This window comes from Vidua macroura, chromosome 4 (genome assembly GCF_024509145.1).
Source record: "Vidua macroura isolate BioBank_ID:100142 chromosome 4, ASM2450914v1, whole genome shotgun sequence".
In the NCBI taxonomy this organism is placed as follows: domain Eukaryota; kingdom Metazoa; phylum Chordata; class Aves; order Passeriformes; family Viduidae; genus Vidua; species Vidua macroura.
The window spans coordinates 38592058-38609285 of NC_071574.1; the positions used below are offsets into that span (position 1 = coordinate 38592058).

At 33.6% G+C, this 17228-nt stretch overlaps 1 protein-coding gene across 7 annotated transcripts in view; it reads left to right on the forward strand.

Moving 5' to 3' along the window:
• Nucleotides 1-17228, forward strand: part of WDR17 (WD repeat domain 17) — a 65822-nt gene that overhangs the window by 35622 nt on the left and 12972 nt on the right. For 6 of the 7 annotated variants that reach the window (XM_053974921.1, XM_053974922.1, XM_053974918.1 and 3 more), the window contains 17 exons: nucleotides 281-363; nucleotides 1256-1342; nucleotides 2055-2219; nucleotides 3101-3303; nucleotides 3435-3584; nucleotides 3683-3813; nucleotides 5607-5732; nucleotides 7918-8073; nucleotides 8352-8416; nucleotides 8792-8924; nucleotides 10160-10251; nucleotides 11385-11484; nucleotides 12597-12736; nucleotides 15097-15117; nucleotides 16071-16182; nucleotides 16883-17024; nucleotides 17112-17214. In XM_053974921.1, the coding sequence (XP_053830896.1) occupies nucleotides 281-363; nucleotides 1256-1342; nucleotides 2055-2219; nucleotides 3101-3303; nucleotides 3435-3584; nucleotides 3683-3813; nucleotides 5607-5732; nucleotides 7918-8073; nucleotides 8352-8416; nucleotides 8792-8924; nucleotides 10160-10251; nucleotides 11385-11484; nucleotides 12597-12736; nucleotides 15097-15117; nucleotides 16071-16182; nucleotides 16883-17024; nucleotides 17112-17214 (2009 nt within the window). The remainder of the gene's footprint in view (nucleotides 1-280; nucleotides 364-1255; nucleotides 1343-2054; nucleotides 2220-3100; nucleotides 3304-3434; nucleotides 3585-3682; nucleotides 3814-5606; nucleotides 5733-7917; nucleotides 8074-8351; nucleotides 8417-8791; nucleotides 8925-10159; nucleotides 10252-11384; nucleotides 11485-12596; nucleotides 12737-15096; nucleotides 15118-16070; nucleotides 16183-16882; nucleotides 17025-17111; nucleotides 17215-17228) is intronic. The other variant, XM_053974919.1, reaches the window with a different exon arrangement.

Below are 17228 nucleotides of genomic sequence, written 5' to 3' on the forward strand. Positions count from 1 at the left end.
AGCTTCAGGTTTATATAGTTATGGATTCCTCATTCTTCAGGTTTTGTCTCTTAGATCCTGGAGGCTATAGCAGTTTTAATACTTATCTCCATAGTCCCAATGTTTTGAACTTGGACTCTCAAACATCAGGTACTCATTATAATGTGGTTTTGTACAGTATACTGTACTGGAAGAAAAGGGCTGAAGCCCACAGGAGAATAAAGTAAAAAAGATGAGTCAACAGATGAGAGAAAAAGGGGTGAATTATTTCTTATTGATAGGTATTTTGCATTTTTTGAAGCATGGAAAGAATGGAATCTTCTGCATTGCCTGGAGTCATAAAGATTCCAAAAGAATAGCAACCTGCAGCAGTGATGGATTTTGGTGAGTGTTATTGGAAGAAAAAAAATTGATAAATGCACTTCTCAAGTGTTAAAATAAATTTTGACAGTACTCTCAGTAATTAATTTTAAAACTTTTCTTACTGAACAAAAATTATATTACTCTTCTGTACTTGTTAGGGTATGTTTTTTATGATTTTAAGAAAAAAAATAAAGGAAATGTTTTCAAAAGGAATAGTGTCTAAGACACGCTGATAATGAAACTAAATACTGATTTTTATTTGGACAGGAATATCCTTCTAGATTTCTTATCTCTAGAGGACACTTTTCAAAAGCCATCCAACTTTACTTGTCTTAATTTTAATTTTTTTTTTGTTTTTTTTTGTTTCAACGACTAAAAAGTACTGTTTCAGAAGGAAATAACTACAAGTGCACTATCACAGGAGTATAATACCTCATTTCTAAAAATGCATAAATGTCCATTGAAAGCAATTTTGCATATATTTTGTTTCAGTACATTTCAAAAATCCGTCTTCATTTGTTTCCTCTGCTACCTGTGTCATTCCAGCTTGAACATAATGGGCAGAAATTCTAGAAAACCATCAACTTCCTTTTAATTCATAAAGATCTATTTGTGCCTTAAAGCCATGACTACAACTTTGATTCTGGACTATGAGGATATAAGAAAGATGTACCACAGTGAACATTTTTAAAGCCCCTCTGAAGAAACATAGATACTGAAGTCAAGTTAGATGTACAATCAACATCCAGTTAAATGTTGTAATTGAGGGGCTGATATTTTTGGTGGCTGTTTCTCCTATTCTTTGTGTATATCTTTTTGCTCTCTGGTTTATTTGCACAGAATAAAACTTAATTTTGGACAGACTACCCAGAATGTATTTTTCCTTGTAATATCACATTATAACTGTTTTCAGTATTATTCGAACCATTGATGGCAATGTTCTTCACAAGTACAAACATCCAGCTGCAGTGTTTGGCTGTGATTGGAGTCAAAACAACAAGTAAGTAAAAAGTAATGCAAAAAATTGACAATATTTAGTATTTTAATTGATTACCAGTAAAGTAACACAAAGTTAGCTAGAATGTGGTATTCACTGTGATAGTGAACACTGAAATTATCTCTTCCAAAGTAGGATATACCTATAGCAGCTCTCTCTTCCCAGTAGTATATTTCATTGACCACCATGAACTTTCTTAACTTTCAAAGGAGGATTGTTTTATGTTGATCAGAGAAAAAAAAAATTACTTAGCTGAATATATAATGGGGGGGAAAAAAGCAGACAAAAAGCAGACATTCAATACCAGGAAAGGGGGGTGTAGATTGGTGTCCTTGTAATGACTACTAAGGTGAAAATGTAGCAGACAACTAAATACATTGTGATTATTGTAAATTTTGTAGATAATTCCTAATAATGACTCGAGAGCTTTTTGTAAAAAAAAAATAAATACAGTAATTCAATTTAATAATAGTTGTGTATTGGGTGCATAGTCAGACGAGTGCAAATACATTCCCCATGGCAACTAATGGATCTTTATCAGGTTTTTTCTGATTTAGTTTTTTTTACTGGATTATTCATAGCTACATCTTGAAGAGATGGAGGAGCAAAAATTTGCTATTAAAAAAAATTTCTAATTGCACATAATATTTTTCTTAATTTTAAAAAAGCATTCATCATCTCTGTGACCAAGGATTTTGCTGCTTTTGTTTTGCAGAGATATGATAGCTACTGGTTGTGAGGATAAAAATGTTCGTGTTTACTACTTGGCAACCAGCTCTGATCAACCACTGAAAGTTTTTACTGGACATACTGCAAAGGTGTTTCATGTACGGTGGTCTCCTCTCAGAGAAGGAATCCTCTGCAGTGGCTCTGATGATGGGTGAGTATTTCTGAATTATTAGAAAACTTAAACCTCAAGCAGGACTATTGGAGAAACTTACATCTTTACTTGTAATGGTATTGCCAATACTTAATAATCTAAATCTCTGCCTTGTTCAGATCCAGGTTTTAGCTTTGCTCTTATCTTTATGTAGTATTTGGGCAGCAGGATCATTATCTAAAACTGTCACAACTGCTGTGGTAGTGCAAGTTTCCATATGCTTTCACAAAAGTAGGATCAATGCCTGATACTGTTACTGCAAGGAATATCACAAGGAGGATACCACATTACATCTGAAGAAACAAGTGCAAGACCTGCTCTTATTTGATATTTTTCAAAAGTATACTTAAGTAGAATCTGTAGAGAATTTTAATGAGTATCGGATACTTCTGTTTTTTGGTTTGGTGCCATTGCTTTTGAGGGAGAACACATCAGTGCATGGTAAGCTGGAGGAAGCATTTTTCTATGATTCTAAGCCACTTCCCTGCAGAGTATACAAGATATTTTTGTAAGAGATATTTTGTAATGTTTGGAGTATTGGCTTCTATTGCTTTCCCATTATCATTCATTAGAGGTTTATGCTTGAAGCAAAATCTATTAGTTTATAGTGTAGTAATTCATGACAGGAGACAACTTGATAGCAAACTTCTTGACAATAAAATACATTGAACAGGACTGGCCCTAGAATTGAACCTTGAGGAGCATTGCTGCTGACCAGTCGCCAGCCAGATTTAGCCCTTTTCACTACAACTCTTTGACTCCTGTTTTGATGCAAATAAATATTCTGATAAATTTGAAGCTTAAAATATTGCTGAACTAGGGACATAATTATATTTCAATAGGTGATTTGATGCAGATTGTTCTCTTTTATCCTGTTTCAGTACCGTTCGGATATGGGATTATACACAAGATGCTTGTATAAATGTTCTTAGTGGACATACAGCTCCAGTACGTGGACTGATGTGGAATCCTGAAATTCCTTACCTTCTAATATCTGGCAGTTGGGACTATACAATTCGAGTCTGGGACACAAGAGATGGAACATGTTTAGACACAGTTTATGATCATGGTGCAGATGTATATGGTAATATCTTTCAAATTTTATTTCTGTATTGAAATGCATTCTAATATGTTTTAAAATTTATAAAGTAATTTAATCAAACAGGTTATTAGATAAACTTATTTGACTACACTTTTAAATATCCCCTCTACTAGGATTAACGTGTCATCCTAGTCGTCCATTTACTATGGCATCTTGCTCTCGTGATTCCACTGTGAGACTCTGGTCATTGACACCTCTTATAAACCCTCTACAAATAAATATCTTAACAGACAGATGTTGGGATGACATTATTGGCAATACAGGTAAGCAAATCACATAAGCCATTGTTTTAATTTTCTTTATGTTCATCTTCCTATTCCTTTTTGGTTTAATTTCATATATAAATCTTTGTGTGTGTTAGATCGCGCTGTGGAGTGTGGAGCTCCTCCTTTGCTGTGTGGTAAAGTTTCCAGGGATATTAAACAAGAATTGGAAAAATTGTCAGGAAGTCCTCAAGGAAAAAAACTAAGGTGGTTTTCAGAATTTTTTTCAGTAAGTATTCTTCAAATTAAGGATGTTGTCAATGTGCATGACTTTCTTTTCTGAAGTCAATCTCCAAAATTGAGATTTCTTTTTTTCTCTACCATTTTTTTCTCTCTTTCTTGAAGGGAACTTAGAAAATAGGCAGAAGTAAGTTCATTTCTTAACAGGTCGGCATATAAAAATGTCCATGATTGAATTGTTTGTCAGTTGTGAAAAACAAATTTCACTAATTTAGCATTGCAAAAAAGAAACCAGCTTTTTGCAAAGTTAAATTAGTGAAATAATATTATTTTCTATAGGAAAGGTTAATTTGACAGCAATTTGCTATTGAAGAAAATTAAATTATGTGTTTAATCAAACTGCATTAGAGTTTTTAAAAGAATACCCTCATTACTGATAAGTTTTGAACTGCCCCAGTGTCTGTGCCCAAACTGCTCTTTATGCTTTAGGAACTGTAGATCCAGATGACCTGTGCCTCAGTATCCATCTATTGACTTTTCTCCATTGCATAGTAATGTTTTCTATAAATCATTGCAGCCTGTCAGTGCAAATGAGTTAAAAAATATTGAATCCTGCGAGTTCTTACCTGAATAGGAGCTGCACTTGAGGTACGACAAGGACAAAATTACTTGGAACTACAGGTTCTATTACTACTGGAACTTGTGTCAAACAGTGTTGTAATTGAAATCAAAACACTGATCTTTCATCCAAAATATTTGGTTTGAGTTCTAGCTACATTGAAGTGTATAATTTAGAAATGATGAAACAATATTTCTCAATTTCAAACTTAGACATTTTCTCTTTTGTTAAAAATATATTTATGGAATTCCTTGTTTTACAGAAGTTATAAATTTTGATTTCCGTTGTTGATTTGACAGTAAAACTATTTTAAGAATACTTTAATTTTCCAAGAACAAAAGCTTTTTTGATCAGGTATGGTCAGTGCTTTTTGAGTCCAGAAATTAGGTATTGTGCTAAACAATGAGGAGTCTAATAAGAGTTTTAGTGGACAGAAAAAAGAGAGAGTAGTCTTTTTTTTTTTTTTTGGGGAGGGGGGGGGTGAGGTTTCCCTAGTAGGATTTTATGCTTTTTACCAGCTCAGAAATAATTGGACTTCTAAACTCATGATCCTGTTATTCTTAGAAAAGCTTCTTTAGGTCAAAGGTTTAATGATTTTTTTAAGCTTTTGAATACTCACTCTCTTCTAGAGTTATTCAGTGTTAAACTGTTGTCCTGTTTCTACAGAAGGGTTGATTCAAAGGCTAGACCAATAGAAATGCTTAAAATTTATTTTAAAAAATTATTTTGTGCATATACTGTTATACTATATGTGTCTATTTTAAAATTTACTATTAAGATAGTAAACCAGATTGTGACATTAAATCCTTGAAGCCCTTTTCTACTTGGCCCATGCCTTTGTTTTACAGAAAGTAGTAAACAAGTCCTGGGTGAGCTCCTGCATGGCAGCAGCTGACTGTTGGTTTGTGCCAGCAGGAGACACAAGATAGCTTGTATTTATTTGAGAGCAAAAGGGAAAACTAATGGCTCAGCTATGAGCCCTCAGCTATGTCCACACATACCCTAGTACGTTCATCGATCTCACTGTATCTTTACAGCCTTCAAGAAGACTGAAGGACTTGTAGTCTCTTGAACTAACTCATGTTTGCATAATAAAGGTTCTAATATTGAAATTGTCTGAAATTGTATTTCTTGGAGTTGACTGATGAATGTTTTCCAATATCTTTAGAAGTTGTTTCTCTCTTGAACATAACTGTAATAAAACTCTTCCCTAACAATTTTAGCCTCCAGGAGGCAGCAAAAATTTATGGGATTTGGTTGCTGTAATAAAGGGACAGGATGACAGTTTGCTTCCACAAAACTACTGCAAAGGAATTATGCATATGAAACACCTCATTAGATTTAGACTGGTAAGTGAAGCACAAACAGTATGTGAAAATGGTTGTTAGTCCATATAGTATTTCACTATTTAAAAATAACATTCAATGCTTTACAAAAGCTCACAACTTCATCCAAAGATATTTGTGTAATACCAGTTCTTCACTGCAATACTAGTCTTACAATAGTATCTAGCTGTACATAGTATCATCCATACTTAGTGTTAAAATCCTAGGTTACAGTTATTAACTAGAAAAGCATTTTTCAAAACAAAAGCAATTGCAAGGAATTATCACTACAGTTTCAGTTATGAAGTGATTTGCCTTGCCTTTTATATACACTGTATTTCTATGTCCAGTAAAGTCAAATTATTTATTTGTATAAACATGAAGTGTGTAGCTATGTTCAGATGCACAGATAGAGGAATTAATGTCTGAAAATGAGGAAGGGTCAGCAGAAATATGTTCTGTAGCTCTCTAGAAGAAGGAATGGCAAGAAACTGTCCTTAATGCAGATATGCAGCTTGAGTGACTTGGATGAGAAAAGGAAAATCAAGTACTAGGCCATAAATTTATTAGTAGCTGCATTTATGAATATGCAACCAGATACACACTTTGTGTAGAATATGAAGATTCATCATTCTGTCAGGAAGTTCGTAGGAGTACTAAAGAATCCCATATTCTAATGATTGGATTGTAAATAGAGGAAAGATGATCTACTGGTATGAATCAGGGAATGCACTTTCCAGCCCCAGGGCTAATACTTGCCAGGTATCACCTGTTGTTTGCTGTTACATGCTGTCTCTTTTGTAAAATCACAGGCTCTTTTAGAGTGTCCTATGTTCCTTATGACTCTCAAGTGATTAAAGTTTATTAGTGTTGTTAACTGTAATAATAGCAGCTGCTCTGCTAATCCTATGAAGCTCTGTTTGGGTGTCCATGTGTCCAAAAAAACCAGTTTTTTCAGCCAGTTAGCCTGAGAAGACATTAAATATTGACTTCTGCATTGCCAGCAGTCTGTTTACCCCTGCAAAATGATTTTATGCATTTGTAACTCCAGTGACCTAGAGTAACTACAGTAATTGCTGGTCATTCAAACACCGGATTAAGTGTTCACTTTAATTAAAAGCTTTTTTTCCCCTTCTTGCTGACACAATCTTGTTTGAAAGCTTTAAGAGAAAGTAAGGGGTAGGGTAATGCTGACTGCTTGTTAAGGACTGCTAATACTCTCTTTTCCTTAGGAAACTAAATAATGGCGCTGCAGCACCTATACATTTCAGGATGAAGTAAGGATGTAGAGCAGCTCTGTTTTTTCTGTTTTTAGTACACAGAGAGGATGCATTGGAGACTTCAGCATGTAAATAATAAAAAAATATAGAGTTGCTGAGGAAAAAAAATATTATAGTATGTATAAAAAAAAAAAAAAACAGATTCTTGGGAGCTGTCATTGGTCTACATGGCAGTTTACTTTGGTGAAGAATGTTCAAAATTTGTTCTCCATCTTCCATATATGGTACTGCAAAGTCATGAATAACCAAAAGCCATCATTGTGCTTTGATGATAGAATTCAACTGAGAATTCTTGAAATGGGAATCTCCCTGTGTTGGTTTTTTTTTTAGCCTGTACATATAATTCTGTTGCTGCCTGTTTCTCAGACTCTGCCAGATGAAGAAATTTAGTCTTATTTTCCCAACTAATATAAAAATTGCAGAAGTTGGGAATATAAATAATTTTTTGGCCATAAGGTTAATGGGGCATGACAGGTCAGATCACAGAGCTTATTGTCTAACAGTTAAGCCTAATGTCTTTGTTACTCCTTTGTGTGGACATTATTATAATGGTAATATGTACAATTTTCAGCCCTGTATGGTTTATGTTCACAATTTTTTTTTTAAGTTTCAAAATATCAAGATTTTTATGAGGGACATCTGGATGAATGATTATTATATATGACAATAAAAAAAAATAATTTATTATAGGAAGATAATAAATGAAAATGTATATGAACCATAAAATACTAACACATTTACTTTAACAGCATAAATACGGTTCACTGTAATCTCATTGAAATCTCCTTCAATTAGCCTTTTTGCTAAAGAATTTTTTTCTTAAATTGTAACCTTTATATTCTGCTGTAATATTTAGCAATAGTTCATTCTTAAGGAAACTTTTTTCATTACAGAAAACTTCTAAATCTTTTTTTTTTTTTTTTCCTCAGTCCAAGGCACAAGAACTGACAACAGTAAAGATGTCTAAATTTGGAGGTGGTATTGGTGCACCAAGCAAAGAAGAAAGACTCAAAGAAGCTGCAGAAATACATTTAAGATTAGGACAAATTCAGCGATATTGTGAGCTAATGGTAGAACTTGGAGAGGTAAAATATCAGAACACTATTGAAGAATAAAAAAAATACGAAGGTTTCTGAAAACCAGCTACCCTAGCAAAGATGGGGAGGCAATGAATGGGTCACAAGTCCCCAAAAAAGTAATATTGTCCCACTTATTTTTAACATATGCAGTGTAAAGCATAAATCATTCCTTATTTAACTCTTGAGAAATATATTTTTAATGGAAGAAAAGTTACACTAGTTTAAAATATGGTTGCTTCTCAAATGAAAATTATCAAGTTAATTGTATTACTGCTTTCTTCTAGTGGGACAAAGCTCTCTCGGTTGCACCTGGTGTATCAATGAAATATTGGAGGAAGTTAATGCAAAGGTAAGTTAATTAAAATGGGATGGCAAATTGTAGCTTCAGTTCATAAAAGGACACAGACAAGTAGGAAGGATGGATACTATTACCAGATATTCTTGTTACAGCATTCTAGTGATGTTACTTTTTGTTCAGTAAGCTTTGGGATAGAACTGTGGAGGATTTCAACAATAACTCTGTGTACAAGAATCAAAGGGTTGAACATAAATTGCAACTTTATAAACTCTTTAGGGGCAGTATTCACAGTTTGTAAGTCTGGAAAGGCAGATGGTTTCAGTGAACTTTATTCGGCTTCACTCAACAGCTATCCCATGTAGTTAAGTTTGGTGATTGTTCATATATATGGTTCTTTCTTGTTTATTTATTCATTTGTTTAATTAGGAGAGCTGATCAGTTAATTCAGGAAGAAAATGATGATGTCATCCCATACTGTATAGCTACTGGAGATGTGAAGAAACTGGTTTCTTTCTTTACTTCAAGAGGTCAGCTTAAAGAGGCTCTACTTGTTGCACAGGTATTACTACCAGTATATATACCAGTGTGGGAGATGTATTTAGCTCTTAGCTTGTAAGTCAGAATATTTAAAAGGCATATTTAAAAGGCAAAATAGCTGAATAATGATGCCCTAGTCTTTACTTCCACGTGGTATTGACCAGTTTTTATACAGAAATCATAAGAAGGAGTTACCTCATGTTTGCAGATTTAAAGCCTGATTCTTCTAAACTGCAATCAAATGACCCTAATGAAACTGATGTGTTCAATTTCAATTGAAATGGAACCTGATTTTCAACAGCTGGTATTACCCTTAATGTCAAATTCATGTGGGATTTGATTTCTCTTGAATTTCTATTGAGAAATCATCTTTATATTTTAGCTAAATAGCTGAATAATGTACAGAATGTAACATTGACACATGCTTAGATTGTTTTGAACTATAGTTCAAACTATAGTGTTTGAACTTTAAAGCAAGTTAAAGCTCCATAAAGATCTTAATTTTTCATGTAAGAGAGGTATTGCAGAGCTACTACAATTCATAGAATAGTCTTTGTCTCAAAGGTTTAATAAGATAATAATGAGCAACAAAATGCCAGGATTTACCTTCCCTTGTAACTGAGGCCTGAAGTTTAAGGCTGTTATCCCAGCTACATCTTAAAGCATGTGAAAGAATTAAAAAAAAAAAAAAAATCACAGAATCAATTAGGTTGGAAAAGATCTCTGAAATCACTGAGTTCAACCCTTGACCAACCACCACTTTGTCAGCTGATTTCATTTTAACCCACACTGATCTCTTTGTATTTAATGTTAGAAATAAATTATTGTCAGATACAAAGAAAAGTTTACTGTAAGCCACTATATGCCAAATCTTTCCAGATTTGCTGGTATACCTGCTGAGAAGTATCTGTGGACTTCATTCTTCCCTCAGAGCTGCTTGCTCCTTGGGGTGTAAAAATCAAGCTTGTAGCCTTCACCATCTATTATATCCAAATGCTGAAGAATCTGGCACAAATGCATAGGAAGGAAGAAGCCTTTTGCTATGGTAGAATTCTTGTATGGCTAGATAAAACTAGCTAGCTAAATCTTAGCTATGAATAAGTTCATTAGTTTAAACATTCAAACATTTTCTTTGTTATAACTGGGATTTAGAAAGTTCTTTATATATCTTAGATTATTTTTATTGTTATAGAAAAATTTCATTTCATCTTCAGTTTGTATTCTGCATTAATTAATCTATATTTTATTCATTTCCAGGCAGCTTGTGAAGGAAATATACAGATGTTACCACTCTCCACAACAAGTGGAACTTCAAATTCTGGTGGAAACAATACGGATGATTATAATGAGTAAGTTGTTCTAGTTTATAACTATAAACCTCATTTTACTGCAGAGTGTAAAGTCATTAAGGGTGACAAAGCATAGTGGTTTAATTTGGCATCAGCAATGTAGAGTTCAACAAAGTATTGCATCTTCTAGTACTTAGTAGAGTTACTAACTACCTGATGCTACACTAATTCCCCTATTGTGCCTCCTGGCACAAAATGGATTTTTCATATGTGTGTATTGTAATTATAAACGTCCTTTTCACTTGCTCAATATGTAAGATGCATTCCTGTGCACTAAAATATATAGCATATTAACTGAGAACTTCTGGTGAGTAGATTTAGATTAACAAGTGTCTATGATCCCCTGGTATAACACATAATCTCCTCCAGAAACTTTGCTGTTTGTCACCAGTGAAGGTTCTGATAACATAAAATAAAATCAACCTAAGAGAGTAGGTTTAGATTAGATATTAGGAAAAAATTCTTTACTGTGAGGCATTGGAACAGGTTGCCCAGAGAAGCTGTGGCTGCCCCATCTCTGGAAGTATTCAAGGTCAGGTTGGATGTGACTTTGAGTAACCGAGTCTAGGGGAAGGTATCCCTGCCCATGGCAGGATGCTTGGAACAGAATGATCTCTAAGGTCCCTTCCAACGCAAGCCATTTTATGATTCTATGATTCTCATTGTCCATGCTCATAAAAAAACCCCAAATATGCACCTCTCATTGTCTAGAACAGCACTCAAAAACCTGAATTACATTATCAAGTTATAGTTGTAGTAACAAAAACAGTTTGGAGGCTGTGTAGTTACTTCATTTACATGAGCAGTTTTTGAGCAATTAGAGAAGTACTAGTATCAAGTTTACAGGTACACATTAGATATCCAAATATTTGATTTTCCTTCTGTCAATCTGAAGAGACATTTCCTACTGATGGAAAACTATGGGAAACTGACCCACCTCAGTATACACCAACACAAGTAGTGGATGAAGCTCAAACAGATTGCATTTTTCAAGCTACTAGTGTCATTATCTGTGAGCCAAATATAGCAACTTTTAGGGTACAGAAAAAAATGTGGTGAATTTTACATAAATTAAGACCCAAGGCACTCCAGCCTTGAAGTGACCTTGCAGAATTCATTTTTTGTTCTTGCAGACTCCTGCAGAAGGTCAGTAAAGAACTGGCAGATTGGTATTTCCAGGATGGCCGCGCAGTGCTGGCAGCATGTTGTCATCTGGCTGTTGAAAATATAGAGGTAATTTTTTTTTTCTTTAATGATGAAAAAGCCAACATTTACTTCCTTTCTACATCTCTACACATTTTTTAAAATGTATGTATCACATTCTAAAATTGTATTTGGCATTTGATTTTTTTTATATTTATGGAGAATTAGGTAGTTTTATTATTAAAGTTAGTAGCAGAACTACCTTGATTCTATTAAATTCAAGGTTTCTCTCATGCACAGAAGGTAACATGTTGCTGCTGAATTTTATTTACAATATCTTGTTATATTAAACAATATAAGATACTTAAGTATCTTAGATATATACATCTAAGTGTTACTGTTTATGATGACCCAAAATACCCATTCAGAACTGGAAGTTATTGTGCTAAAAAAGATGCACTCATCCACCTTGACAAATCTGCAGTCTAAATTAAGAAGTATATAGGAAAAAAAACACCCCACCCCTCAGTAGAAAAATAGAACTGACATGTAGGAAACATTTTATTATGTTTTTTATTTGCTTGTAGTTTTACAAATTGTTTCTTTTCCTCATTTTATCTGGATTTTGTTATTGCTGAATTAACATGTTTTTCCTCCTCTATCCCCCCAAATAAATATAATTCCATCCCAATGAGCTATTCTGAGAGAAACTGAGAATCAGTTAACTCCTGTATTTCTAAATAGGCATATTTGAAGTTGTTGTATAGTAGTCTCATATGGTTTGACATTCTGCTATGGCTATCAGTGATTATGCTCAGAGAGAGTAAGAACAGGACAATCTTTCCTGTTTTCTGGGGTTTTTGAGTCTCCTTTCATTGAAATTACACACTCTGAATGCTAGTGTCCTTAAGATTAGACAGGATTCCTAGTATGTATTTTAGTTATTGTATTTGTGTGATCTCTGTAGTTGAATAAAGGAAGATTCTGCTAAAGGAAATCTATTTGGTTGTTTAAAAACACATTAACACATGGTGCATAATTATTTACTCACTCAAGAGACCCAAAATATATATAATTGAGTTTAACTATTGCATATTTTGTCCTTCTGTAAAAAGTGTCATAAGTGAATAAAATATGTTCAACATGATGAGTGCCCAAAACTGCTCATGTCCCTTAATGATATCATTTTTTCATTGAGCAAGCTTGCAATGGCAAACCTGATTCGTGGAAATGAACTGGAGCTGGCAATCAGTGTGGGTACTGTCTTGGGAGAAAGTGCAGCACAAGCAACACATTATGCCCTAGAATTACTAGCAAGAAAATGTATGGCAGTAATAACATGGTAAGAATTTCTTAATCCAAATAAGATTTTTTAAATTTTCTCCCTGATAAAGCAATCAAGGTGTTTCATTGTGAAACTTTTGTAGAGATCAAACCACCATAGAAAGGGAGAATAAAAATTGCTGCTTGAATAAGAATTGCTATATTAGACCTTTGAAGTACAAGGCATGCAAATGTTCTGTTTTAATCTCAAAATATATTATGTATGCATTGTAAATGAGAGAGGAGTCATTGTCAGAGTATGAAACCTACTGAAAAAAACCCTAGCTACTTGGGCAATAGGTAGCTTATGAAGTTCTAGTTTGTACTGAGTAAAAAGAACTGGATCAAAAAAAGTAAGGCTAGAACTGAGTTAAAAAGTCAAAAGGAAGAGCTCAAGGATATGTGAAATGATTTTTAAGTACTTGATTGAAAAATATAAAACTGTGAGTCTGAGGAATTGTCTTTTAATGCTGTTAGGAACACAAGACTCCTGCAAAGATTTAAGGATGAAACAGGATTCTATTTAATTCTGCAGAAGTAACTTCTCTCTTGCATATAGGGGAAGCCTTTTGTGGTAAATTTTCTTTTCCTCATTGTAACGGTTTTACTTGGAAGAATACAACTTCTTGTTTTTTATCTAACAATGAAAAAGCAGAAAACCCTTCTAAGATGTATTTGGCAGCTGTATAACTAGTTTGTAATCAACATTTCACAGAAAATGTGTACTTAAACACTTAAAGATCATTTTTTCTCTACAGTTAGTATTTGCTAATGTATCTAGAGGTAGCCTGGGAGAAACTCCTCTCTACAGAACATTTAGCTTTCATTAGATAATGAAGCATTGTAGAAAAAGATAAAATAAGAAACTGGTGACTTGCTGCTTTCATTTTGCAGTGGTTTTGCATGTCTGCATTGCACCAGTCTTAATAGGGTTGTTTTGGCAACCCCATCTGCAGCTTTTAAGGTGTCTGAAGCTCCTTCATTGTTAAGGGTGATTTTTATGTAGCCTCCAATAGGAAGCACTGGATGTGGAGTTAAAAAAACAGTGTATATTTTTTTCCAGATCCATAACAAAAGCTTGTTCTGATCTCAGGGCTGTAATTAAAGCTTATAATGGTATGGCATTCATGTAAACTTACAGTATGTGTACACTGAAGTCTACATGGTGATAAAGTCTATAAGTGATAAAAATTTTAAATGGTATACTGCATATTGCCCAAGTATACATCTGGATTTTTCAATGGGTTTCACACATTGTACTAAACACTTTGCAATCCTGGATTCTGATTTGCAGCCATTGCAGCATATTTTTTATATTCTGTAGGAAAATATCAGAGATTCATGAATCTCTTTGTTTTGTAATAAAGAGATTTTCTCACAGCATAATCCCCTTGGTTAACTGCACTCATAAGATCACATATAGGGAAGCTGGAGTTCAAGGGTCTCTGATATTTGAAGGGCTCCCTTTTTATTTTTACTGGTTGTTATGCTTAGGGATATCCATCAGTTAGAAACAATTCACTGTAGCAAAGCACTTTATTGTAGACAGCAAAAGGAATACCGGAAGGATCCTGATGGATTCATAAAGAAATCAGTTACTGGTGGAATGTTGCTTGGGTTTTGGTTGGCTGTTTTTAGAAATGCTCTAAAATATAAAATAAAGCCAAAAAAATTATTTAAAACTAAACTTTCATGCACTTTCCCAAATATAGAGCCTTGAGAAAATGTGTGAGTGTTTAAGGACACATTTTTATTTGTATTTAACACCTAAATACTGTCAAAAGCAACTTTCTACTGTTGAAAAAGCTAGTCATATTTTACCTGAGATACTGTAAACTCAGCCACCTTATTTTGATCTTTATACTCAACAGTGTTTTCAGTTTGATTCTTAAAAATCATTCCAGTTTCTTAAAAATTCCAGATTCTTAAAAATAATTTCAGTTAGCACAATTTGTAGGCCATTATCTTCTTTGAATTTTTTTTTTTTCAAATGAACGTAGGATTTCAGTTTTTTGACAATTTCTAATCACTTTAAAAAAGTTTAAATTCCATATGAAGATTAGTACATATGAGTGACTGATCTTGAAAATAGCTTAAGAACTTGTGAAATATCCTAGATCCTGAAAGAATGTTTCTGTAACTTGGAAAAGTGGCTATTACACATTAGTAATATCACAGATTTTCTAAAGACCTTTTGGCATGAGTTTCTTTATGTTGTCAGAAGGCATAAAATAGAAAGCTGTTTTTTTGTTTTTGCTGTTGAAGTCGGTTACCTGACCCTTAGATTTGCTGCTGTAGTTCAATTATTTTCTATCAGATTTTTTTTTTGTAAAATAATACAAAATTTCATTCAATACTATTTCAATATCTTCCTTTTAGCTTCCCATCACTTGGATACAGGTATTTTGCTTTTTTGGAGAATGTTTAAGCTTATTTTTCTCATAATAAAGTCACAAGCTTTTCAAATTTCTCTAAGTGTCCAAATTTTTCATTGTGATTAATACTTGAAAGTGAGATAGAAAGCAGTTGCAAATAATGGATAATAGCTTACTTGAACATTTTTAAGCTAAGGACCATATTCTGAAAATCCAGAGGAAATCAGTAGGATTTTTAGCCTTACAGAGGGGCAAGTCAGTTTTGAGGTTCACAGGAGAAATGATGAATAGAAGAGTCACAGAATAACCAGTCATTAAAACTTAAATAGAACAATATCCAAATAATTTCCTAATATTATACGTTCCTTTCAGCTGTTTGTTGTATGAAGGATAGGGTAACAAATGGTAAAAAGTTTAGGAAAATGTGAGAAATATCAGTTTGCTAAAATAGTTTTCCTTTGAGAAGGATGAAAATAAGTATCACATTTTTTTCCCATATAATCTCTCTATTTCAATGTCAAATGAGCACCAAGCCATTCTGGATGACCGAGAAATGTCCTATGTTGATGTCATGAAGCTTTAGAAGCCTGGAATTTTGAGGATGGTTTCATGACAAAGAACCACATTATCATCTTTTCTTCTCTCAAGTTAGAGGGTTCCCACTCTCCTTTCCAATCCCTGCTCACATATTCTTCCATTTCACTTTAAGATGGCTCTGAGGCTTAAGAATTGCACAGCTGTTTAATTCAACCAACTAAAGCAACAGAAAAGTAGTGAATGACTTTCCCAATATGATGAATAATTAAGCCTCATTTATTGAGCAAAAATAGTCTTAGAGACTGAGCTTGCTTCTGGCACTTCTCTGGAAATAATATTTTTTCAGTAAACTCTTCTTTTATAAAGAGTGTAAAAGAGAAAATTGTTTCCTTCTATTACAAACCAACAAGAGTAACAATATGTCATCTTTTGTTTGTGCAGGGATTTAGCAGTTGATCTTCTTATGATGATTCCTGATAATAAACTGCAGTTAGTAAAACTATGTGCTTTTTATCCTGGATGCATAGCAGAAATAAATGACCTGCATGAAAAGGTACAATGTAAAAGAGTTTACCTGAATCTAATAAGGTTTTGTACTGATTTATTTACTAACTTCAAAAAACATAAGGATATATAAAACCAGGGATGAATTTGTCTCTACCGTCTTATATGTAACATATTCTTTTCTCCTCTATTAGTCTTTGTTGACTTTATTTTCAGTATTGTAAAATAAATTTAGTTCTTCATTTCTATCCTTGGTGCAGTCTTTTCCTGACACATGTTACTTTCTGAAGTAGCTTATGATTTTCAGAATTACCTGTCAGTGTGATTTATAACCTACTAGAGTGCAGCCTAATCATGTTTTGGCAGATCAGCTTTCTGTAGTCTGAATTGTTTTATTTCTGTAATGTCCATAAATGCCCCCTTTCCTCTTCAGCAGCAGAAAGGTCTGCTTTGGATGTACTCCCTTAGGGTGCAACTCAGACTGCACATTTATTAAACAGTAGTAAAAACGTCACAAAAACACTAGTAATGAAAATTGGAACTGCTTAAATTAAAGTTACAGAGCCTTTTCCAGTGTTGCTCTGGTCTAGATGACTTTCTTAATGTGCATTATATGCAGGTATGTCTTTCAAGGACTCCTTCAGAGAGAATTTTTTCTTATTGTTGTGTGCAAATATCAGTATTTCTCAGCATCTTAGAGAAGTGTTTGAACATTTCAGTAATTTTCTGGCAAAATATTTGTTTTCTAGTGTAATCTTCCTGATGTGGAAGAATGTATGCGAGTGGCAGAGACAATGCAGGCAGAGGGGGATGTATTTGAAACAATGAAGTACTATCTGTTAAGCACAGAACCTGAAAAGGCTCTCCCTGTTGGCATTCAGTATGTGAAAGGTAGGTAGCTGGATGAAGACAATTTTAAAGCAAAAGTCATCTGTATAACTTTCCTCATGAGATATTTTTCTTTTTATTTTTCAACAGAACAACTGTGTGGCTCAGATTGGACTTTAGATTCAGTCTTTCCATATCTTGATCTTTTAAGTTACATACGGACTGAACAGTTAATGTTGCCTAAGTGTAGTGAGTGAGTATATTTTC